Here is a 26,882-nt window from a genome sequence, read left to right as displayed (position 1 = left end):
AAGTACCACACTGGTACAGGCAGTCAGTGTCCAGGGCAGCTCTTATTGAGTACCTCACCGCGCCTCGGCCTTCTTGAATAGGATGTTGGAGGCTAGCTTGACATCATCTGGAATTGTGGATAAAATGTCTACCATCATGCCCCATAAAGAGCAAGTGCATCTCCCCATTAATCAGGTGGTAATGACAGACCGGGGGGCAAGGCGAGAATGTTCTTTGGGCGAATGCCTCCATGTGTTTCGACTCCATGTCTGGCAAGATGGTCAGAAACGCACTGGGATTTACAAGGCTGGTGGAGGTCTGAACCACCAGTATTTCAAATGAAGGGTGCTAGAGGAGGAAGGCAGGGTCCCCCGGGGCAGGCCAGTGCCTCTTTGCAATTTGCCTATTGACTGAAGGGCAACATACTGCCTTTGCCTGAGTGGCCAACATTGTGTATGTAAGTAGCTCATTAAAAGACAAAAGAGGTTGTTGGTTAGTTTGTCCTGGATGGAGGACTTCAGTGAGAACATTAGCATTCACTTAAGTAGTGGGTAGCGTCAACTTTGGTACTTCTACTCCTCTCCTTATCACTGTTGGACAGGAGGTAGACTCCTCTGTGGCCACTGTAGATAATGATAACTGGAGGCCAGTATCCAGGGATGTATCCAACCCACTGTCGTCCTGCAAATTCAGAAATAAAATGTTATCTTCATAGAAATTACTAGAGTAGTTATCATTGGTATATTCACTGAATCAATGCAGTAGCATTTCTGGGACAGAACTAGGGTACTCTCAAGGACAGTGTGAATTTAGCTAGGGTTGCTTCAGGTTCGCCTCAGAGTCTGAAAGGACGATCAGCTCTCCCAGTGACGTATTTGCCAATGTAGACACTTGGAGTTGCAATGCAGACTGCAGTTTCAATAGGGGTGCTGGCATGAAGTCTGGTGTCACAATTTACTTTGGGTGTGTTGAGTTGCAGTCAGAGTAGGGAATGGATCCGCTGGCGGTAGACTGAAAGGAGGTCACCTCAGGTCCACAGTGCCTGAAAGCGCACTAGAGCGATCCGAAGAGGTATCGAAAATGAGGCCCAGGGCATTCCTGAATTCTGTAATTTGTTGCAGTGTCACCACTGGGGCAGGGAAGTTGGTCCAAAGCGAAAGGGTGCTCAAAATAATTTTCTGTGATGGAGACAGTGCGCTGCCTCACTGTACCAGGTGCCTCGCATGACAATGGTTGGAGTAGCAGGACAAAGAGGAGCCATGTTTGGATTTTATTTTTTATGATCCCTCGACTTCTTGGACTTACTCGAAGACTTTAATTTCAAGGATGAATGCTCACAAGATCAGCCCCAGGAGTGTGTCTGTGCCCTTGACTTCAACCCGGACTTCCTTGATTTCCATCAACGGTCTGCAACATGCAACTTGCCTTTGTGGTCACAGTTGGCCTTGGGATTCATCTTCGCACACATGTTACAAGATGCTGATTTGTGCTTGGAGAGCAGATCTATTGTCACAATTGCTCACATGATTTAGCACTGTTCCCTCTATCTCTACCCTTACAACTTAGAAAGCTGTGCCTCATAGTAGGTTGTCGGTTCCCTCTACAGTACCCTAATGCAGTTGAGACTTCACATGTGTGCTTGTTTATCTGTTATGAGACGAAATATGTAGTTAAATTTAGTTGTAGTTTTACCAACCTCTTAGTAACTCGTACGTAGCAAGTTTTCAACAAATAAGAAAAAAAGATATACAAACGGCTGATAAGGCTTAAAGGTAATATCACACACCTGATCTTCCTCCTCGTCCTCATCCTCCGCCAAGCGCTGTCGGCCCACTTCATACAGTCTGCACACAGTGTCCATGTTCAAGGCATCCATGCTACCTTGGTTCTGAGGCACACAAAAAAAGATAAAATGGCTACGATGAAAACAGCACAGTTATTTACAATCCCTTCCAAACATATAGACAGTGTTTTGTAAGCAGGCAAACAAGGATATTACCAATTCACTGAATCCGTTCTTCAGATATTCAACCTGCCAAGATGGTTTGAAACACTTCTACTTTGATCTATCTGCTGTTTAATGGTCTACTCTCCTTTCCAGAGTCCTTAATTCACTCTCAAGCTCAGTTCAATTAACACACTAGTGAATATTGAAATGGCAGTCCTGTAGGAAGCTGTGAGCAGGTCTGCACTGGAGTAATTCATTTATATTTTTAAGAACCGGGCATATGAGCACTGTAGGCTTACATATCGCAGTCCTCTTCTCTCTACTTACACCAAAGGGCACAGTGTGTGTGGGGGATAGAGGCAGGTGGGGTCAGGGGGGTAGAGTGTGGAGAGTGGTTTGATTCACATGTAGAGAGGGGGGATTTCAGACTACATATTGGAAGATATTCACACAAAGTGGACAGTTGGGTATAGAGCACTGACGCAGCACCAGTATAGAAAATAATACCAATGTGTTTACAAAAATTATATGAATGTGTGTGCAGGTTCCGAAAGCACCCCCTGCCCATGGGTGCTACCTTGAAACAGGAAACAATCAATACAATACTGAATCAGAACCGCACCACCTTTCTTGACACATATGCAAGAAATCTTGAGTGTCCATATTATTCCAATAGAACCAACTAATGCGAGAGAAGTCACTTGTTCTAACTGATGATTTATAATTTATTTTATTTTCAATCAAAAAACCTTCAGCCAACGCGTTTTGTCCTACTCTGCTAGGACTTCTTCAGAGCAATTGTATTGCTTTTGTAGGGAAAATTCAAACTAAGAACGACCGTCCGTTGTAAAATAGCCAATAATCTCCAAATAGCCGATATTTCTCAGCTATTTCATGTGCTAACATATTTAGAGTAATCCATAATAAATATCAAGGGTGGCTTCTTTCCAGTCCCAAGGTAATCCAGTATGATAGCCAGCAGCAACAAAGAAATGTAATGTGTAACGAAGCAATCTTTTGATGCACGTGTTGGTGGATATTCTCCACCCCAAACAAGGTCCTGTAGTCGTTATACACCACGACGTCGCCCAGATCGAACAAAAATCGGTAGGAGAGAAAGGTGGTGCAGTTCTGATTCAGTATTCTGTTACATATTGGAAGATACTAATTCCCTTTCATGCAGATTCAGTGGATGAACGAAAATCATGACATGGCAACTAAATTACAAACAGGCACCCTTATCGAAATCTGAGTTCAGATAAAAAAACAGCATCTCCACATTGAAAGCCGAGCTTTTGGGTTAAATCAGTTCCCTTCCTAAACCTTCACTTAGAGCTACAATGTAACACTTAGAAAAATTGTAAGCAATCTACATATTTTCATACTAGAGGCTATGTTTTTGTTCTATATGGCCGTAGAATTGTGAAATCTTGAGCTTTCAAGTACTTTATAAATAAACACAAAAATAAAGAAATAAGTCAATTACTACAAAATAGCCAGACAACTTGTAGACATCAAGTTATGGAGTCACTAAAACTTTGTTTTTTAGCTATGGGAAATTGGGTTATTTAAAGTTGTATAGCTGTATACTCTATCTCCTTGTTTGGGTGGGGTTCCCCAGGTTTTGATACCATTGGATCAGAAAATATTTCATTTTTTGTGATTAAATTCATAATTATAAAAAATTCAGATAAATATTTAAAATACATTCACTCAAGCCTACATTATACTGAAAAATGTGTATAAAAAGCATATAGCAAAGCATTCACTAACCACTCTGCTGATTAAGCTCTATCATCGCCTCACAATACAAGCACAAGTCGACTGCCAAATTTCGTATCTAAGAAATTCAGTTCTCAACTAAAAGAACAAAGGTTTGCATAGGCATAAAATATGCATTATGTTTCTGGAGCTTGTAGACAGAGCCAACAATTGACCCTGCTTGGACAATATTTGTCCCATTTAACTATAAGCTCATGAAGTTGCATTAGGAGACAGTGCACGCAGATCCTTTTTGGTTCTTTTGGCTAAGCTTATAGGTTTTTCTAGATATGACTGGTGCATTACGGATTTCTGAGCAGAGATGAGATGTGCTAAGATCTTTTCTCTGAGAATTCAAAATAATCTAAGAGCCTTGGCTTCATAATTAACAGATCAGCAATCAACACCTCAAATTGAATTGCATCATAAATACTCTACCAATTTTCTTATGCATCTAAGCATTTCTGTACTGACCGTGGATAATCCACCACTTTTTTTTTCTCAATAATAAAACTCCAAATTAATTATTTTAATGTACTTGCATGCTCTACTGAGACGTTTCTGAATATAGGTCATTGCTTTAAGAACAAAGCCTTATTCGCCTTATCCTTTAGGATTAGAATGAATAAGTGGATATATGCTGGTCTTGTTGATTTTGGGAGTTTGAATGCACTCTGGTAAATGCTGCACTGAGCTCAGTCCATCCAGAAACACAACAACCTAGAAATGCTTCTACCTCATTTGTTAATGATGGCAAGAATTGTACTCTCGTCATTTTCCTGATACTGGAAGTTGATGGGCTATATGAGCCCAACTCTAATCTGCAATTGGCAAATATTAGAGCTCTACTTATATACACTAATTTGGCTAAGTGGTATCAAGGTAATCTAAAGTTGCTTAGCCAGACTACCACATAGCTATATGTAATGGCACAATGATTGTGTTGCCTATTCTCCAAGTGGCCCAAGACATGTGTTTACTGTCAAAGAATTAAGTCTTCTTTTGACTGTTAACAATTAAGCTGTTACAAGTATATGCCTCTGGAGCTAATAAAGACCTTTAAAGGCCTACCCATGTGCATTCCAAGGTAGCAGTGTCATCACCATGCTGGATAACTTGAATATGAATTTGACTAATTTGTGGAGGAAATACATCTGCTTTTTTCAACACAATGGCCGTGTCTGTGGTATAAAGACTGAGAAATAAGGGAGATAAGAGACATCCTTGTTCCAGCACTTTACTATAGCACATGTTTTCTGCGATCCTGCTTTCATTGCCCAACTTGACCAGGACTCAGGTCCTATCATGCATCCCTCTAATAGCTGTAAGCAGGATCAGATTGAATGCCATGTCTGCTCCACAGCAGCTACCTACCTAACCCATCAAAAGTCTTGCTAAACACAAAAAAACAAGCCTTTTAAAAGTTAACTTGATGAGGTGCAATAACGGAGATCGTAAGAATATTCTGTAATGTGTTGTACCTTGGCCTAAAGCCAGGCTGACCAAATGATGACAGATTTATTTCTTCGGCCAATGCTTCCACTTCATCCAAGAGTAGTCATGTATACATTTTACTATCAATATCCAGGAGAGCTACAAATGTAAAGTTTCTGGGGTAATCTATGTTATCTTTTTAGGGCTAGCCTGGCGTTGGAATCAATACGATTTCAGAAGTTCGCTTTCTGCTCCGCCTGTGTTTTCCATTGGTGCGCGTCATTTTGATTCACCAATTATGCTAAACGGGGTGTTATGATTGTCCCGGAGGCTTTTTAGTCCCTCCTGGTTACCAACGTGTCCACTTTTTTCCCTGCCCACGTGGACTGGATCTTTTACTGGCGGCTTTACACTCTGTCCTTTAAAAGACAGTAAGCACTCTTTTCATTACATTGTCAGCGCCGTCCGCTTTGGCTGCGCTGGTTTGTTTACGGAACCACTATGCACGACATGCTTCGGAGCAGGGGTTCTCCACGGCACACGAGAGAAAGGGAGTATTCTTCTGCAGCACACCATTTTCTTTTATTTTTGCACAGTGCCGCTTGCCCAACTTCATTATTTTATATCACTTTAGACTATTCAGCGCAGCGCCCATTTCATGAGCGCCGTGCTTTAATCTTCAAAACTCGATCTCCCCGTAGGGGGCCCTCCCTCCCACCACAAAAAAACAAGCTGCCTGTTTAATTCTCCACCCATCCCCGCTGCCGGTTAACGAGTTGACCTCGGGTGGCCTCTGTGAGCACTCCATGTATTTTTGCACCCCCCGCCCGCACTCTGCTGTCCGTGCATTGTGGTTTAGATGCCATAATATTTATTACGATACCCAATATACCTATTACTGATGTGGTGGCTGTGACGGATTGCAGAGCGATCGGCTCTGCTGGGAGAGTGGTGCCCAGGGTATTAAGGTCTTCCACGGACTCCTGTCTCCCAGCCCAGCTGTTTCAGAGGAGCTGCAGCACGGTGAAGCCAGTTTCCTTCCTGAGAGGTGTTCCCCATGTTTGTGGCTTCCTGGGGACGCACACCCAGCCCGCCGAGGAGCACTGCGATTAGACACAGGGGTCGCGGGTGGCTCATGAGGACCGGGTGCTGAAGGTCTCCCTGCTGCACAGGATTTGATCCCCCTGCTCACGAGGCTGTGTGGTGAAAGTGCAGTGGGCTTGAAGAGGAAGACTATTTCTGCTTGAGTAGAACCGGTCATTCTTGACCAGCACCAGCAGGGGCAGAAGTAATCACAAATACAGCAGACCAACACGCCACGCGGCATGTCGATCAAAATAACACAGCTACACACAAAGGTTTACACATAACCGTGTTCATGTTTCCCAGGACTCGTGCTTGTTGCCGGGGGCATTTTTAGGTTGAGCAAAACAGTGCTTGAGCTGTTGCTTACCGACCTATTGTATATGCTTTGGAAGGTGGATTCCGCCTATTTGTTGCCTATTGCTCTGCATTTGTCTCTGTCCACTTCCTTAACATAGCTTTAAAACACTGCCAAAGCAAATAGTTCTGGCTAAACACTTACAAGGTCCCAAAGGCGAGACCTATTGGCTATGCCAATGCTTGTTTATATTATGTATGTAATATGGATCCCCTACAAGGATCTGGAATTTCTGCTGATTACACTGTTGCATTATATAACAGAGTAATGACCTTTAGTTTTAAAGAATGATGGGTAATTCTTTGGCTCCTGGTGATTAGAGCTTACGAAGACTGCAATACAGTTCTTAACCCTTTTCCAATACTTTTATTTAAAGGGGGCATTCACCTACATAGAGACTTTTGACATAACTAGTCCAAGTATCACCGCTATTAAATACATTGCAGACAACAGAACTGTCCAGGCTGTTATGAATATCCAGAAGCGTTTTTGTTTTGCAAATAGCTTGTGATGCATTCCATTGGCGTTGTAGCATGTATTTTCCCCTCTCAATAACATTGTCTTTTTTTATAGATTTGATTTGGGCCATGCATTCTTCTGAAAGAGGGGTATGAATGAATACAACACAGAAAGGCACCACTGGCTATTAGAGAAGATCACAATGCTGCCCGACTATGGTATATCAACTCCCCTTAAATTACTTGACTCATTAGCAGCATTCATGGTCTCCCTTGCCATCCTTATTCATCGGCTACCTAACTTGGACATCTGTAAAACTACTTTGAACTGGTTCCAATCTTTTCTAGTAGGCCTAAATTGATCTTGTTGCCTCCATTCACATTTGCCCCTTCAACTATCAAACACAGCATTTCACCAGGCCTCACTAAGCTCTACCCTTTTTAATATCTATATGAGCTTCCCAATCATCCCAGGTTCTGGCATATAGATTTAATGAACAAGTTACTTAGCTTTGGTAACACTCTTTCTGATGGATACGCTATCTAACCGCAGAAGCCTCACTGTGAATATTACAGAAACATAAAAGCATTATTTCTGTGCACCTATAGGTGGTGTTGTGCGGCTCCATGCTGATATCATTCCACTCCAGAAGTGACAAGCTGAGCCGCATACAAGCGCCACCCATGCATGCTGTTGTCAGTTGCTTTTTTAGGCAGTCCGCGCCCTTAGACGCAGAGCTGTGTGGATTTCGCCTCCTGGCTTTGCTCCCCCTGCTCACGAGGCTGTGTGGTAGTGGGGGGGGGAGTTAAGTATCAGTGTTTTTAAGATTACACAACTCGATCTGAAAGTACAGTGGGTTTGAAGAGGAATACTATTTCTGCTTGATCGGAAACGGTCACTCTTTACCAGCACCAGCAGAGGCAGAAGTAATCACAAGTGACAAGCTGAGCCGCATATAAGCATCACCCATGCATACTGTTGTCAGTTGCTTTTTTAGGCAGTCCGCACCCTTAGATGGCATAGATTGGCATAACCAGTGTGCAGAGCTCTAAACTACCATTTTTCAGACGGAAAAGAGCACAGTTCAAACTAAGGGGAGTTAGGAGGGTGGGTGAGGAATCTGTGGTTAGAGTATCCACCAGAAAGAGTGTAATAGCCTGTATGATGGGAAATTGTGTTACCACTTTTGGTAAAAGAGAAGCATGGGTCCTCAGCACCAGCTTGTCTGGGAAAAAACATGGTGTAGGGTGGCTGGAGATAAAGAACCTTAAGCATGCTCACATGCAGAGCTGATGTTATTGCAATGACATGACAAAGACCGTTTTGAGGGTCAGGAGACGTAAAAGACAACAGTGCATCGGATCAAAGCGAGATTTGAAAAATTCCCTACTTGACTAAATCCAATTTTTGATGCTAATTGGTGGAAAGTTGTCACTCTTTTCCATTACCAGGATGGAAACGTTTGGTTATCTTTAAATAGAAGCCCTGAAAGGAATACATAGTTTATAACCACCTTCCTAAACTTCAATGTGCGAGTATAGTTACATGGGACATCAGAGTCAATCAATCAAGTGGCTTGTAAAGCGCGACTACTCACCCATAAGGGTTCGCACGGGGCTCAGGGGGGCAGGGGATGGGGTGATGGCTTGCAGATCTGTTGCAAGGCACTGTGGTTCTTTGAAGAGCCAAGTCTTGAGGTCCTTCCTGAATTGGGGCAGTGACGGTGATAGTCTTAGGTGGAGAGGCAGGGTGATTCAGATATTTGCTGCAAGGTAGGCGAAGGATCAGAGGGAACCTATCCTTTGAGGGCTCGAAGGAAAATTGAGTGCAATACTTGGAACAACTTTTGTTCTTCTGGATCTATGCTCTTTTCTGCTTTCTGACATCAAGCTATGCCCCAAACAGCTTCTTTCACCACACAGTAATTTGATGAGTTATAGTTTGGCACCAGACTTGATTTGAAATCTCCAACCATAACTACTGTTAAATAACACTAGTCAAATATGATCTGTAATCCTTTGTCAGTAAATTGACAACCTGCAGTATGAAAAGTCAGCACATGATTACTGTCATAACCTGTTTCAGAGAGCCACAGAGTATGCGTAAGTTACTTGGCCCAACCATGGGGGATGAGGCCTTTTACTCCTGATGTCCCTGAGCCCAGGTTACTATGGGCTCTGAGTAAGTACCCCTTCAGCACTTGAGTAGCACAGGTCGAGCAGGTCAAGACTTCTAGAGGGGTAGACAGGTGCAAGATTTACACAGACTCAAGACTCAAAATTCACTCACTAACTCATACAACTAATATTCAAAGTCTCCATAAGGCTAGCACTCTAGCTTAGTCCGGGCAAGATCCAGAGTCCAGTCCCTGGAATACTAACTGTGGTTATACCCCATTTACAAGTGGCAACATTCAGGTTAGACCCCACTAGTAACTGATAGAAGTTCCATGATGACAGTCAAAGTCAAAATGTCATAGAGCCCTAGAGCTATAGTCAGAGCAAGTTCCCCCAGGGTCTCGGAGGCCAGTTGACCAGTCTGATCTGTTTCAGCTGATGTTGCGATACGAAAGGCCTGGGAGCATGTCAGCGTCCTGGTGCTGTCTGGTGATTCGGCTTCACGGTCGACGTGAATAGGTGCCAGGCGATAAGTGATACTCTTGCCGACGCAGGCAAGGCGGTTGGATGTCTATGGTGCTTCTCCAGTGGGGAGGTAAGTCCTCTTGATTCCAGCTGTAGATCTTAAGCGGCTTCTTGTCTCCAAAGACAAAGTCGCTGTTCTGGTGACACAATCACAACCCACTTGAGATCACTTAAGCGCACTGCACCAGGGCAAACACCCTTTCTCTTCTCCATGCCCCCCACCTAACATTTGGGGGCAGCGAGTTGCGGCACACCAGGCGAAGGTCCTCTCAAAAATACAGCAGTGAACAAGGAGATGGCACTACTCAGTCAATGCGCTGCACCAGGGTGATGGGCCTTAATCTTCATGGCAGCCCCACCTGGCAGACGGCCCGATCAGGTGTGACGGTCCACTTAAGCGGTTAAGACAGCTCAATCTTCCCAAATGGATTGTAAATCTGACACTTTGCTTAAAAAGGTCCAGTTGACACGATCTCAACTGGACCTTGCTCCTTTCAAGCACTCTCCTCCTCATAGGTTCCTCTGGTCTCAGCAGGCAGATGCTGGTGCGCAAGCGGTCTTGATTCCCTTTGGTGCCATCCAGCAGGGCCAGCTTTAGAGCTGGTGGCGCCCGGTGTGACAATGTTTGTTGGGGCCCCCCAATGACCACCTCCACCACAGATTCCCTCACCACCACCCTTTACCAGTGCCCAAGTCTCCAGAACCACTCTCTCTCAGATGCATATATAGCAATAGCACTCTCTCTCAGATGCATATATAGCGCCACTCATACCAGTGCAGGATGTCAGAGCACTTTGGATCACACACACATTACAGAGAGTCAATCAATCATAAGTGTGTAAATCAGTGTATAGGAACTGTTACATAAGCCAGACGACTACAGGGTGTAGGTGTGACATGTCATCCATACTGGTAGGCAGTATAGTTTGAGTGCTTGGTCTGGAGAAGCATAAACTCAGAATTTAAAAAGGAACACCATAGTTGGGGGTTCTCTTTAATAATGAGAGTAGATTTATACCCAAATTAATCCTTTTGGAAACATTAAACTTTCCTCAAATCTATACTATGCAGCGTGCATGCAGTTCTTTAACAAAAGTTAACAGCTCTGTATTTAACTTATAAATTGCAAGTAACAAATTGATGTCTTTTTAAAAAGAGTAATCCACTGACCTATTTACATTTTATGCACTTTGTAATCTGCACGTGCTTGTTTTTTTGCAACAGGCGTATTAACCCTCTTCGCTACTATAGTGAGTCAAAACCCCAATTAAACTAAACTCCGATCTCTTTTCAAAAAGAACATTAATCACAGGAGTTATCCTGACATGCCTTTTGGGCTGCCTGGAAATTGATGAAGTAAACTAACGCGGCAGCAGGTGCTTTAATTGCACAATAATAAACTTGCAAACACAGCGCCCCCAGGATGGCAGCACCCGGTGCGGTCGCACAGCCCTAGAGCCAGTCCTGCCATACCCTCATCTAGCAGAGAGAATAGCAGACCTTGGTATTGGTCCCCAGTCCTGATCACAACAGGAAAAAGTTGTGCTGCACTTCTTCACACTGATGTACAGCCACATTTCGACTAGTTAACCATTTGACAATCTGTGAGACTCATGCTCCCCTTTTAATAATCTGTTTCAACACAAAGATATGATATAGTGTCTCAGTCTTTGATAAGTGTGCTGCGGGGGTTGCTGCCTTTGAAGTGCACACATCTGTCCTGCCCTTTGCCCAGGAAGCAGTCTGTCACAGCCGGAGCAAATCCAACCTTGACAGTCCCACAACACAGGGCATGGGAATGACTAGAGGATCACACCTGGAGGTCATCCTCACTAACATATGCCTAACAAAAGGTTACAAAGGCCCTAGCCCTGCACTTTTTGATTTCCTGTCTCTGCAGTGTTTTATCAGCCCCATTAACTCACTGAAAATGTGCCAGGGCCCCAATGATCTTTCCAGAATCAGAGCTCTTTTGAAATACAAAGGAGAGCCTGGCTCTCCCTTCCTCCAGTGTGTGTGTCCCACCCAGCTCTCATACACATATGGCAGGTAATCCATAAATCTGTCTGGGATAGCTCCTCCATCAGCAGATTCCTATTCAGCAGACGCTAAGGCAAACCCATCTGCGCCCGGAAGCGGCCAGTGCCAGCCATGCTGCACGCCGGGCCTCCTGTACACTGGACAGATTGCGCTACAGCAGTGACTTTATGCTGAACCTCCGTCCACTCCCATGTTCCCATCAAGGTATTTAGGATTTATCAATTTGTAAAGATCTCACTTGTGGGACATGTGGTTTTAAGTGGGTTGGAGGATTGGTCAACTCTGGTCCCATTAGCACCTCACTTAAGAGACCTAAGAGGGCCTCCCCCATTTTGGCCGCCTTGATTAATGCCCGCTCCCTCAGGAGGCACCACTTGGACATCTTTGACCTCCTTGTCGACAGACCTTTGGACCTTCTGCTCATTACAAAGACATGGCTAAATTCCACGTCCGATCCCATTGTCACCTTGACCACGCCCGGGGGTTACAAGATCTCTAGAGCGGATCGACCAGATGTAAGAGGGGGCGGATTGGCTATTATCTACAAAGACAAATGGGTTTTTCAGAGAGGGGATGTCAATCCATGGGGGGGGGGACTGCGAAGCACTTGACTTCAGCATCCGTTTCTCGGCCCATTTTACCCTGGGGGGGCTCTCTGATCTATAGACCTCAAGGCCCCGCTGGGTCCTTTCTTCAGTCATTTGGTGACGCTGTTGTCCCTCTGGCACTCCGATTCTCCAACTATATTGTTCTAGGAGAGCTTAATATTCATCTTGACCAGGCAGAGGCCAGGAACTGGTCCGAGTTTGTGGGTATTCTTCATCTCGCTCAACTCTCCCAGAGGATAAGCAGTGCCATCCACCAAGCGGGACACATTCTAGATCCTATATGCACCAATTTTCCCATCACAGTAGAAGATCCGTGTCCGGTCCCCTGGCCAGACTACTTGTTAACCTATTTTTCATGGGCAATCATCAATGCTGACCCCCTCAACCCCCCCCCCCCCCCCCCCGCTCGTAGCTGCCGCAAACCAGCATTCAGCAAAATTGATTCGCTTGCGTTTAAATCAGGCCTTGGATGCTTCTAGGCTTGCATTCTCGGGTGATCTTGAGGGAGGCCTTGCTGGATTTACAGACTGGGTGACTGATGCTGTGGACACGTTAACTCCGTCATTTCCTCCCAAGTTTTCTAGGGAGTCTCTGTCTAAACCCTGGTTTACCCCGGAACTTAAAGTGCTCAAACATGAATGTAAAGTTCTGGAGCGAAGATGGCGCCGCAGTGACTTTTGTCCAGCTGCTAAGCTGCAATTTAGGCATAAACAATAAACTTACTATGAAGCCATAAACCGGGCCAAAAGGTGCTTCTATTCAGCAGGCATTGACTCTGCTAATAATAATGCCACGGAAATCTTCGTTATTGTCCAGAGCTTTACGTCGCCACCTGCCCAATTAGATATGTCTCCATCGACGGACTCTTGGCGCGACAATCTTTCCTGTTTCTTCAGAGATAAGATCCGTACTATACAGGCATCTTTTGCCTCTTGTGATAGTGTCGTAGGGGGTCTCGTTGGTGACATCATCGGCTCACCCGTTTCACTCCCTCCAGGTCTTCAGACCCGTGGACTTGTCAGAATCTCTTATAATCTTAAAGGGACTGAAGTCAGGCTTTCCTGCGGACCCTTGCTCAGCCAGGCTATTGGCAGCAGCTGCTGAGACTATCAATGCCGAAGTGAACGGGATCATCAATCTGTCCCTGCAGAAAGCTTGTGTAACGGAGGTCTGGAAGCAGGCCAAGATTTTTCCCCTCTTAAAAAAGCCCTCTTTAGACCCTCTTAGCCCAGGGAATTACCGCCCCATCTCCCTCCTGCCTAGCTTAGCGAAGATCTGTGAGAAGGTGGTGACTAAACAACTCACTGAGTTTGTCGAAAGCGAAGGTCTCCTGCACCCGGCTCAGTCAGGGTTTAGGGCCTCCTACAGTACAGAATCAGCCTTGGTAGAGGTCTCAGTAGCCGTCAGGGAGTGTTTGGATGGCGGTGGCAGGGCGGCATTGATTTTGCTCGACCTGTCAGCAGCGTTTGACACTGTCCGGCACTCACGGCTCCTCATGCAACTTACCGAGTTAGGGGTCTCTGGCACGGTCTGGGGCTGGATCAGGTCCTTCCTGGATGGACGGGCCCAGCAGGTCTGGCTTCCGCCGTCCTCTTCCGCTCCCCAGACGGTGACCACAGGGGTCCCCCAAGGGTCCTCCCCTAGCCCCCTTCTCTTTAATGTTTACGTTATCCCATTGGTTTACTTAGCAGAAGAACTGGGGGGATAGATTATCGCCTATGCCGACTACACCCAGCTTCTCTTTACATGGGAGAAAAATACGAACTCAGACTCTTCTGCGAAGCACTGTTTATCCTCCGTTTTTAAATGGCTTGCCTCCGCGCACCTTAAATGCAACGAAGAGAAGTCCGAGATTCTCCTCTTCTGGAAGTTTCCACCGAAGTTCAGGGACATTCTCTGGCCACCAGAGTACTCCCTGCCTCCCACTATTGGGAAGCCTGTTAAGAATTTGGGGGGTGGGTCGAGGAGAACCTCTCCTTCTATACTCAGGTTAAGAAGCTGGCTGGCACTTGCTTCGGCCTGCTTAAAACACTAAGGAGGTTTCTACCGCTTCTGCCTAGGGTTGCGAAGGAGACAGTCATATGTGCCCTTATTCTATCTTGGCTGGATTACGCCAATACTCTCTATGTTGGCATTCCTGGCTACCTGCTGAAAAAGCTTCAGATTTTCCAGAATGCGGCAGCCAGGCTTCTTCTTGACTTGCCCTCCAGTAGTAGTATGAGCCACCATTTGCGCTCATTGCACTGGCTGCCCGTGGCTGTAAGGGTTAAGTTTAAGTCATCGCTCATCGTGCTCTCTATGGCCAAGGCCCTACTTACCTGCAGAAACGCTTCTCTTTCTATGCCCCTCTGAGACAATTGCGCTCCTCGTCTCCACTTCTGGCCTTGGCTCCCCGCTTTAAATGCCAGAGGTTAGGTGGCAGCTCTCTCGCTCGGAAAGCTGCCGTGGCATGGAACGCCCTTCCCTTTGCTCTTCGGAACATCCAAGGATCCTTTGGCTTTTAGAAAGCTCCTGCAAACACATCTCTTTGTTTAATGTTTCATTCTCCTGCCCTCATATGGCTCCGCGGCGGGACACTCCTGAGTAGCTGTGCACGTTATAAAATAAAATAACATAACATAACATATTCAAGGGCCTGAGTTTCCAACATAGAAGCCACAGACCACCATGGAGTGTATCACACACAGGCACACATTCATTACATCACACACATGCAAACATGAGCGCTGCACAGAGCTACATACTATCAAGATCTAAGCCAAGGGAAAGTGAAGTCACAGCAGTGGAACTTTACATGAGAGGGCCGATAAGGCCCACTCCACTAACACAGTAAAAAGACCTGCTCACAATACTGATCACTATTACAAAAATGGTATGCTGCCACCACCGTTCTTATGCCGTTTAACTTTGATAAGGGCTGTAGCCTTTTCCCACCACGAGGTAGCGCTTTGTGCGTCGCTCCCGACCTAACAAGACCACAATCTGTGTAACAGGCCTAGGTCATGGCACACACAAATGATCTGTATAAGCCTATAAACAAAAACTGGTACCAAGGATCCAGATATAGTGGTAGCTAGGGCAATCGGGGAGGAGTGGAAGTCTGTCAGCATGCAGGCGGACTTTTATATTTTTCTTGCAAAAATAGATAGATTTCAATACACCATCAGGAGAAAATTTCCTGGTTTACCAGAATTTACTTTGTGCTCATTTCTGGAGCTAGAGTAACTATAGTGGTTTCTCTATTAAAGTCTAGTTTATTCAAGGCAAACTAAATTGTTAAAACGTTATTCGAGGTTATATGCACTAGTTCATTTTAGGAATGTAGCAGTCAATAACATTTTCCCGGTTTGAAATATGCAATTCTCTGGAGATATAGTCAGTCCTGAATAAAGGCTTCACTTGAACATTGTCACAACAAAAACTATTGATTGTGGAGCAAACTTAATGCATAACGCTGAATTATGAGCCTGTTTGCTCCCCATGGTGGATTTAAACATGTAAAAACGTACTTCACCACCCTCCAAGGAAAGCAGGAGGCTGACACACTGGGAGATCTTCAGGCCCATTTTTGTGTGACCATAGTGCCTAGCTTTAGGAAGTGATTACTGTAGCCCCTACCCAGCTGGGCAATAAGCTTGCACAATGGGTAACTTTATGCCGTCAGGATTGAGGGTGACAGCTCTTAGATTCTGTGTTGAACATTACTCCGGACCTGATAATGTGCTTTAGGCACAGGTGTACAAACCATACCATTATCACCACTTATCTGTTTTAAATCCTTTGGTCTAGTTGCTGGGCATGGTCCTACTACAAAGTACAGCATTTGCTAATCTTGCACTTTTCCTTTCAAGCTGCAAGCTGTTAAAAGTTCAGGCTGAGCTGGTTTTATGTTTGTTCTGTTGCTTTCATTTTTTATGACGGGGCTTTCTTGCCTGTAGTCCCATGCCCATTGGACATGGTTTTAAAGCATGCTGGGCTCCAGGCTTAAAGCACTGACCACATTCAATAGCCTTACTATTTCTGTTCCTTTTTATGGTGTTTTCTCTCTCCTGGTCAACCCTACTCAGTCCCTGGTTGGACCAGGGGGATTATCTTGCTGCACTTTATCCCTTCAGCCGGACTGGTATTCAATACATTAGATGGGGTTTGGTCTTGTTGAGAATCATGCGGGGAGGGTTTAAGTATCAAAAGTAGAAAAGAAACAGTACTCCCACTAGCCATAGATTAAACTGAAAATACACAAGTATATGCATGAAAACTCAGTATTCTGCAAAAGTAAATCGCAGAAAAACATGTATTTTGAAGTCCTTTCCTGTGGATTCCTCTATCAATGCAGTCAATATAATCCCAGAGGTGGGTGTTTTGCTTTATTGAATGCTCCCAGAGCCAACAGTTTGTGTAACCTTTGAACTAGATTCTTCAGGGAAACATTCTGTGTTACACAAACACTCCACCCCACTTAATACCACCAAAGTGTTCCGACCTTTGACTCCTTCCAGTGCGACATGCAAATTACATCAAGGTCATCTTCATGGTGTAGTATTGTAGATGAGGACACAGCAATTTGTCCTAGTATTTGTGGTAATTGTGCAATATATTAGAAGTATGAATCACAAGGCACTTTAGAGTATTATTTATTTATTTTCCTTGTTTAAATTGTGATGCATGCTAACCTCAATAAGTCGTGTAGTGAGGTGTGGCAGGCTTCTGCTTTTTTTCCAGAGCGTTTGAAGCTCTTGGGCCACTACAGCGCCTTGTGATTCATACTTCTAAAATGTGGAGCCGCCTCTGGAGACAAGTGTTCTTTGACATTCACCTCCTCCAAGTTACTCCACAAGCCCAGTAGTGATGCGCCAGTCAACAATGTCCGCTATGGTTTGGAGAAGGAGAGCAGTCTGCTATAGGAAAAATTGGGATCGGTTAGCCACCATCCAGATCTGGGGAGTGTCTGAAAGATAGCCTTGATGTTGCGCTCACTGGGATTTCAGGTTCCACTGCAGAGCTCACACGTGCACCAGGCAGAATTGACAAAACGGAAGCATGATGGTAACAGAACAATAAGCCTCAGAGCCGCCCTCACCACGTCCCCAAGAGAAACATTGTGATCATAGCCAGAATGACTTGTTGCTGCAGAGTAAATGCCTTGAACTCCACAGTGTCCAAGATAGCCCCAATGAATGGAAGCCTCTGTGATTAGATCAGTTGGGACTTCAGCTAATTTATTGTAAAGCCTAATTCCGCCAAGAGTTCTGCCGTTGTCTGCAGGTGGTTCACGATGGACTGTGACACGCCCGCCTACAGCAGCCAGTTGTTAAGGTGTGAGAATACAGGACCTCCAATGATGACCAGCGTCCACCACCATCACTTACGTGAACACAAAAGGAGCGCGAGTGAGGCCAAACAAAAAAAACTCTTGGTCCACCTTGAACCAAAGGTAACACCTGTGCATCCTGCAAGACCAAGGACATCACCCAGCCCCCCCAGGTCCAGAGCAGAAAGAATCCAAGCCAATGTGAGCATGGGTCCTTCTGCGGGAAGGAGTTCAGTGGTCAAGGTTCCTAGATAGGTCTAGTGGGAATAAAAACCCATATCTTTTTCTGAAATCAGTATACCCTGGTGCAGAAATTATTTAGCAGGGGTAAATAGCCTCCAAAAGCTTGCTGTACCCCTGCTCTCTTTCAAGCATTCCATAGCAGAGTCCACCTTCAATCCTAAGAGGTAAAACCTGTATGTTGCAGTAGAATCAGGTGGACCTTATTCAGGCCTGGCCTATGGAGGACAACACTGGTACTGACCGCCCTGTTAATGGAATCTGTGGTTTTCAAACCAGTGTGAATAACATACTTAGCTGCTTCCTGGCCCTCATGTAGCATCTGAGCCAATCTGGCTGTCCTTGTTCTAATGGGTATGTATGTATCAGCCAACAGATACACTGCATTTACAGATTGCAGTGTAAAGTAGGCAGGGGAAAACCTAAATTCACCAAAAGCATCAATACTTTTTGATTCTCTATCGAGAGGACTTGTTGGAAACACAGTTTAAGTTCACATTACTGTGCAAGGTGTGTACAATAAGTTTCTTTGGAGAGGGAAGCTTAGTGAGGAAATCCAGATCACCAGGTGCAAGTCTACGATGTCTGACCAACTTCTGGCTAACAGATGGAAAGAACATGGTTTTGACAAGGTAGCCATCAGAGTATCTGTGAGGGCATCATTAAATGGGAGCTGAAATTATAGTACCTCAACTCCACTCCAAACCACCACTGCAAACAAGGCACTTTCTTCCATTGGTGGCCCATGTGGAGAGTCAAGCTCTGTTTCAAGGGAGGGAGCAAGCCCACTGGCATTTTGTAAACCATGGTATAAGGCATCAGCGTAATGAAGAGGTAGCAAGCCATCAATCTCACCATTATAATCATTAGTATCATGGACTGCACCCTGCTTTGGCACAGGGTCAGAAGCAGAACCAAAAAGATAATGGAGCCTCGGCTGATAGCAGTCACGAGTCAGAAACACAGGGTTAGAATCAGCAAGCAATGCAACAGGGTTCACTTTTTGAATCTTATAGTTCAACACAGGTCGAGCTCAATCCAACAACAGTTTAGGATCAGCCATGGCATCAGAACATCCACTGACAATGGCGTGTACTAGCGTGGAACTCGGGGCACAATGTAGCCGGTATGGAGCCTGAGGGGCACTGGGGAGGGGACCCACTGACGATAGCCAGACTGGAATGCCCTGCAATTCCATGAGGCACGAAGTTAAGCCAGAGGGAGCTGGAAGCACACAGAAAATTGGCAGCAGGGCCTCTTTGAAGGGCTTGATCTGATGCAGAGTTTTGGGTGCAATGGGCCCATATGAGGAATCTGCTCTGTGGGCAGTGACCTCAAAATGAGACCGACAGTGATGCCCTCATGCCTTTTCTGGAGTCAGTGTGAAGGGGTGGGTTTGGGTCCTTTGTGGTTTTATGCTTTGACTTGGAATTTGACTTACCAGAGGACTTTGAGCAGGAAGTAATGTGGGTATGGGAAAGCCAAATGCCAGGGCAGACGCTGGACTTGCACTTTGGAGCAGGATCTGTGCGAAGGCTGCAACTTCTTCTTGCGTTTGTTGACATACAGTTTTACATTCCAGACTCTGATCGCCTTCGTATGCATTCAAGAGCTTTTATCACATGACTTTAAGTGGTGTCCTGATGCAAGGCACCAAAGGCTCACCTCGTGCAGTTCCATGACCGACATCTGCTTTCTGCATTCGCAGAACGACTTGAATCGATGAAGACATTGTTCCCTATCACACTCTGGAAAGGTATTCAAGTTATCAAAAAGCTGGGAGCAGCTCTCCAGATGTGCATCAGAAGGTGCAGAAAGAAATTCAGTGCACAGTAGTGGCACTTCTATGTGGCTCAGCTCAGCCACCTCCAGAGTAGTACAGAGTCAGCGTGGAGCCGCACGATACCTTGCTGTGCGTGGGACCGCTGCTCCAAAATCCTCCATATCCAGTCTGCCAACCTGGAGGATATTCTAAGATGAGGAATCTGTAGTCTCTTGTTTAACTGTGCTATGTTTTCCTGCCCAAATTAGTGTCACCAGGATTTGTTCTACATTTCTGAAAATCTTAGATAAGATGGGCCACGTTATGCCTTGCACAACATACTTCTCTCAGTAACAGCAGCCTTTTGCAAGAATGACCAGAAACACATGGTCCTAGAAAGTTTAGCTTAGTTGTTTAGGCCCCCTCTTGTTTCAGGTTATTAGTTTAGGGTATGTATCCATCAACCTTATTAGTTTTAAGAGTGCATCTCTCCTATGAGCGGTATGACCCAAAGATCTGAGTCTAGCACTTTGTTTCTAAAACGGTGTGCTCCCTTCACTCCAAGACTGAAGCAACCTTTCATAGTTAAAGCTACATTCTTGCCTGATCATAACTGTGAAAAACCTCCCCTACCTTGGGCAGCTACCTAAAAGAGACCAAGGAAGTGCTGGTAGTCAACCCAACCCTATTTGAATGTGCCCTGTAATAACTGAGTAGTTCCAAAGTTACCCCAGTCTACTGAAATGAGTTCCCAATTCCCCTGAATATAACAATAAACCTAAAGTATCCAAGCAACTTAAACCCCAGTCTTCCTACAGCTTAATTGGGAATGCACATTCAATATTAAAGTTTATGCTCATCCACATGGCATCTCATCAGCTGTTATTCTTTTTACAAAGCAATACATGGTCATTAGACATTTGCAAATGTTTCCACTTTTCCCTATGTTTTTCTCGTGGTGTGACTGCATGTCTGGTGTGTTTCCTCAGTAAGATGCCCCAATTCAACTTCAAGGTATCGTTTTCTTGTAAATACAATCCTATGGTATTGTTGCTGTCAGATCTGCCAATCCAAGACATTGAGGGTCTTTCTGTGCCCATCTGCTCATATCAGTAAATCATCTGAAAGCTGGGAATTTATTTAAGCCTTGTATGCGATATTGTAGGAGCCTCATGGTCTCTTCTGTTTCCTTTATCCTCTGTGCTACTTTCTCAAGTTAGCATCTATGGAAAAGGGGTCTATTTTCATTTCTATTGCTGTTCTTGCACCATGCATTATTGTTAAGGAGCTCTGACTAAGTGGGCTCCTCAGGCCCTGTTTGGCGCTCTCCTTTCAGCTGCTAGTGTGCAGTCTTTGCATCTATAGTCTACGTAGTATACTACTCAAATGGTACACAAGGTAGATTTTGCCGCCTTGTTCCTTCTCATATTGCTCGTCACTGTTTATGCACTATGCAAGTACTACCTTGGTAAGCGAGGCCTCTAGTTCAGCGCAATGGCTGGTGAGTTGGCCATTGTGTCTCACTGTCCGTCAGCCGATGCCTTAGGTTTGGCCAGAACACTTACTATTTAGGCACTTATGCCTGCAGATACGTTGCTCATAACGTTTTCGGGGTTCAATCTCAATATGTCAAATCACAGCAGGCCCAGGACTTGTTCGTCTAGGCATCTATTTCTGAACAGCTTTCAACGCATCATCTATCTGTTGTTCATGTCTAGTGCAGCAGTCTGATCTACCTGCTCCTTTTCATGCTTTTTGCGCCTCTGCACCAAAGTTTCATATGCTTGGGTGCTAAAGGCATTTATGTATTTTTTAGGTTGTTTCGGGGTGCAGTCTTTCAATGGTCCCAGGGAGCAAGTGTGTGACGCCTTTCAAATTATGCCAAGTGTCTCTCCTCTCTGGCATTCTTCCATCATAGCGCCACCTCACCCAGTGAGATGAGTTACATGAGCTCCTAACTCACCATCATCCTGCTTTCTACAACTTTCTTTGTGCTCTTTCTTGACATTATTCCTGTACACTTCTCCCTTCACTGTCGTGTTAGGTCCACTGTAAGTCTGTTGCAACTCCTTTTCTGAGATTGGCTCACTGCTTCCCAACATGGGACTACTGGAGGATTCCCACACCCCTCTCCACTGTTGTCTTTTCTCAGAATAAGTGGTGCCTATCTGTTGAAATACTTTCTCTAAGTAGTTTATCTCTTCTGTCCCCAGATGGTCAAGTGTTTCTTACTGCCGGAAAGGATTATTCCGCTGCACTGCTCCTTCCACCAGTTTTCCTCCATCTATCCTCAGTGACTGCACCCAAGCAGGCCAAGGGTCTGGCTCTGCCACACTGTGCGACTGTAGGGATTTCCCTTGACATCATCTGATCACTTGCGGGCTTTACCATTTGGCATCAGGTATGGCGACGTATGGGTGGGTGGGGGGCTCATGGGTAGGGGAAACTTGGAGGCATGAATTTCCAATTGGTTTCTGCTAGTGTTTTTGTGGCTGAGGTGGTAACCTTAATAAACCCTCCTTTTATGCCTCTGACTCTGGCACCCAGTTAGTTCTTGAGCATTCATGTCATGCAATTCAACCAGATGAGGTGTTATAAGTTAGCAAGCAATGAAGTATCAAAAGCTAAAAGTTATCAAACCAATGTCACAAAGTGCTCAATAAAATATCTTCATTACTTCACAGGGAGAAGACACATTTCAATAACAAAACTTCGGTGAGTAGAAGTGCAATACTTAAAATGTGTGTGGAGTACCAGACCAACTGAACTAACATGATTTTATTCATTTTTAATTTTTTGTTTTGCAGGTCCTTGTGGCTGGAGCACGATTTAGGTCCTCACATCTGGAGTTTCGATGACGACTTGGAAAATGGGCTGCAACCTGAGTGCACAGAATGCAGGATGCTGCTGGAGCTGGAATCCTTGGATCAGAGACCACCAGACAAGATGCATCTTTTTAAAGACACAAGACAGCAGCTCATGCAGGTTGGACGCAGCATTTATTCAAGGCAGTGCCTAAGACGGCTGCAGTTTTTGCAAAATATGTATGTACTGTGAGATGCATGGTGCAAAGAAGGACCCGGATATTCCCCGCAAGTCCTAACTGCAATCAACAGGGGCAAGGGTGGCAGGGCTGGCATACACTGGGTAGGTTGGCACAGCGACACAAACTTCTTAAGTATCTATTTTGAATGGTCTCAGATACCCAGGCCATTTGGGTTTTCAGAAACTCATTAACTGATATTTTCTGCTTTACGATCAGTGTATCAAAGCCATCAAGGCACTCGGAGAGAGATTCCAATTGCACAGATATGGACGACTTAGTCTTAGAGATCAGTCACTGCCCCAATAAACTTGTATGAGTCAATTTTATATCATAAAGAAACCCCTCTCAGTAATGAATTGCTGATAAATGGCTACTTGCATACCAATAATTATTTCTACAAGCACTTGCTCTTTTGTCTTTTCTTCTGCTGGTTATACTCAAATAACGTAACTATCTGAAATACAGGCATTAAACGGAGTGACCTTCGAAAACTGGTTATGCAGTGAAACTATAAAATGTTTTTGTTGTAAATAAAAAGATAATTATTAACAATGAATATGTGAAACCACAAGCTGGTTTGATCAAATGTTAAAAATGCACTGTAGTAAACTCCTAACTACTGTATAGTAAACTGATATAAAAACTAAGCAATAGGTGTGCCAATTGGTAAAGTAAGTAAAAAAAAAAAAAAAAAAAAAAAGAAGTATAACACAACGGTAAATACACTCATTAAAAATGTAACATTTTGTAGGCAATCAATGAACTTCATCACAGATTTTTACACAGCCATCATAACTGTATTGGTAAGAGTATTCTGCATCATTCAGAAACTCTGTCCATCACCACCCCCTTTTTCCCAAATCGTTTTTATCCACACTCAGTGTGGGAGGGTATGCTCAGACATGAGTCCCTTGCTCATTGCACCATCAGGATTCAGGCAAGCCGGGCCGACGAAGGCTGTGATGCCAGAAACCGGTCCCCGGAAGCTTGTTTCCTTCCCAGTATAAGAATTGGCTTGGTAGTTTGGTTTGCCCTGTTCCCATCATGCACTGGGACAGGTACAGACTAATTTGCATGTAGCCAGGTTCTGAGCTGGGATGGTGCAGTGAGCTAAAAAACGGTGATGGATTAAAACCATGATCTCTTGACTTGGTAAGAGTATTCTGCATCATTCAGAAACTCTGTCCATCACCACCCCCTTTTTCCCAAATCGTTTTTATCCACACTCAGTGTGGGAGGGTATGCTCAGACGTGAGTCCCTTGCTCATTGCACCATCAGGATTCAGGCAAGCCGGGCCGACGAAGGCTGTGATGCCAGAAACCGGTCCCCGGAAGCTTGTTTCCTTCCCAGTATAAGAATTGGCTTGGTAGTTTGGTTTGCCCTGTTCCCATCATGCACTGGGACAGGTACAGACTAATTTGCATGTAGCCAGGTTCTGAGCTGGGATGGTGCAGTGAGCTAAAAAACGGTGATGGATTAAAACCATGATCTCTTGACTTGGTAAGAGTATTCTGCATCATTCAGAAACTCTGTCCATCACCACCCCCTTTTTCCCAAATCGTTTTTATCCACACTCAGTGTGGGAGGGTATGCTCAGACGTGAGTCCCTTGCTCATTGCACCATCAGGATTCAGGGAAGCCGGGCCGACGAAGGCTGTGATGCCAGAAACCGGTCCCCGGAAGCTTGTTTCCTTCCCAGTATAAGAATTGGCTTGGTAGTTTGGTTTGCCCTGTTCCCATCATGCACTGGGACAGGTACAGACTAATTTGCATGTAGCCAGGTTCTGAGCTGGGATGGTGCAGTGAGCTAAAAAACGGTGATGGATTAAAACCATGATCTCTTGACTTGGTAAGAGTATTCTGCATCATTCAGAAACTCTGTCCATCACCACCCCCTTTTTCCCAAATCAAAATGCAGATGCACCAGTTGCCACATTCAGTAATATGGCCTACCTTTGAGGAAGCACGGTTGCATATGGAATTTACCCCAGCCTTTTTGGTACATCCAAAAGCATGACCATGTCTGGAGGAGGGCTCATTGTTAACAATACAAGGTCCTTGACTGGTTAATTGCACCTTTCGATCATCCAGTATGAAGCAGGTTGGAAGTATGAAGTTTCAGTCAGTGATTCAAGAAACCCCATAACGAATGGTCTTCATGATTACCAATAACATTGTTTATGGAGTTGCTATTGTGATATTCAATTTGACTAACACCCTTCCCCCTTCCTCCCTCAAGGGGAAAGGAAAAGAGTAAGACCAAGAAACACCTGCCTCTGAGGCCTCTAGGCTGACTGCAAGGAGATGGGTTACACCGGGAGTCAGATTGCAAGAAATGTCCAGGACAGAGATGGCTACAGAGACCTGGCTGATGGTGTATATCCCAGGAGGGGTAGCAGGCAGAAGTACGCAAGTTTCCCCATTCCCAACCCAAGCCTATACACATACCTTTCTCCAGAACCAAAGATTTAGGAATGTTGCTACCTCATTAGCGAGAGACACCTCTATAGGTGATGCTAGAAGGGACATCAGGAATTTAGTGCCCCTATTTAAAATCCATGGCTGTGACTCTGTCTGGTATTTGGGAGCATCTGCAGGAGTGTTGCTGCTTTTGTGTATATGCTATCTTTCTTGAGTCTGTGTGCTTGGCTTTTAAGCCGCTTCTGGATCACGTTAGACTGTCAGAGGATCCTGGGTCACTGTAGAATTTTTTATGCTACAGTTTGCTAGGGTTATTTCAGAAAATTAAATATATAGAATTGTGTGGTGTTGTAGGACAAATGTAGTGTTTTTCAAGATTACAGAGAAGCGCATTTGCAATGGCTTCTTTTTAAAAGGAGCAAAAACAAAATTAAGGTAATGTATCATGTAATTATACACAAATATTCAGTTAAACAATGTAATTTTACTGAATAGAACTTAGCTCTTATTAAAAGGGCTCTTGGATTCCACACCTGGGTGGGGTAAATAATTATTTATAATCATCAATCAAGATGCCCTAATAGAGAAAACTCAATTCTCTCAGGCGGATGGAATCTGAGAGACATTGCTATATAGGTAGCTGAGTGTTGCTCTGTACCTCACATGGCTGTCTGCCCTCCCATCATCAACAAGACTGGTTCTGTCCGGATGCTTGAAAGCTAAGATAATGTTTCAGCAGAATGAAAAAACAAAAATCCTGCAGATTGCTCCCATGCACATGGCTGCCAACTATGGAGGCAGCAATTGAGCACTGTGCAAGATGATTGTCATCTACACTGGGTGAATGAAGTAGCAGTCGCTCAGCCATGGGAGGCAGGGAGCAAATCTTCTTGTTGCAAACCCTGATGCATTTATTCACATCCTAATAATTACAAGCCAGAAAGGCCTGTACACTGGTCTGACCTAAAAAAACATCAACTCTTAAAACTTTTAAAGGCTTTAAAAACAGGTGAAAAACTTTAAAGAAACATGTCTATCCAAAACCGTAAGGCCCTTTAGATGCATGCTCTTGTTCTTTACAATTTTATTGAAGGAACGTATTCAATAACTGAAGTTTTAAATCACAGCAGAAATAAGAGAAAGAACTGCTAAGTTTATCAAAAGCAGATAAAGTAGATTAATGCAACCTGCTCACACAGAGGTTTCCAAAAGAGACTACACATCTGCACTGCAAGACAAACAAATTAGGATGGAGGTGCAAGAGTTGACAATGTGGGAGAGGTTAGGAATGGCAGAAGTTTACAAAATAAGCACGCTACGCTCAGAACATTTTCTAAACCACATACAAAAATAAACCTTCTCCTATTTACAGGGAACGGAAGGATAAAAGCTAACTCGAGACGTCTGGAGACATAGCTTTAGTATCCCAAACATCATCTCGTAGAGGAGAGGTCAACTGCACTCTAGTCAAATGTGAAGACTACTTCATAATAGCAGTCTTAAAAGGTCCATGTTGGACAAGAATGATTATTCTTGGAGCTACTCAGGAGGCACACCCAACTTGACTGAGTTATTCAAAGGCAAGGTTCATCCCAACAACCTACCTATAGGAGCCCCAACTAGACTTTAAGAGCCTGAGATTGAAACCAGGCTTAATAAATATAAACAGGCTCTGAAAAAAAGGAAAAAGTAAGTTACCTTGTAAGCATCTGTTCAGGGCATGTAGTGCTGTAGATTCACAAGCTGTGCATATTTCTGTCACCTAGGGCCATATGTAGGTAGCCCAAT

At 44.6% G+C, this 26,882-nt stretch overlaps 1 protein-coding gene across 6 annotated transcripts in view; it reads right to left on the bottom strand.

The window, feature by feature from the left end:
- Window positions 1-26,882, bottom strand: part of DCAF1 (DDB1 and CUL4 associated factor 1) — an 814,171-nt gene that overhangs the window by 82,885 nt on the left and 704,404 nt on the right. For all 6 annotated transcript variants that reach the window (XM_085625108.1, XM_085625107.1, XM_085625110.1 and 3 more), the window contains exon 22: window positions 1,767-1,868. In XM_085625108.1, the coding sequence (XP_085481234.1) occupies window positions 1,767-1,868 (102 nt within the window). The remainder of the gene's footprint in view (window positions 1-1,766; window positions 1,869-26,882) is intronic.

This window comes from Triturus cristatus, chromosome 9, assembly GCF_964204655.1.
Source record: "Triturus cristatus chromosome 9, aTriCri1.1, whole genome shotgun sequence".
Classification (NCBI taxonomy): domain Eukaryota; kingdom Metazoa; phylum Chordata; class Amphibia; order Caudata; family Salamandridae; genus Triturus; species Triturus cristatus.
This window is presented reverse-complemented; position numbering and strand designations above follow the sequence as displayed.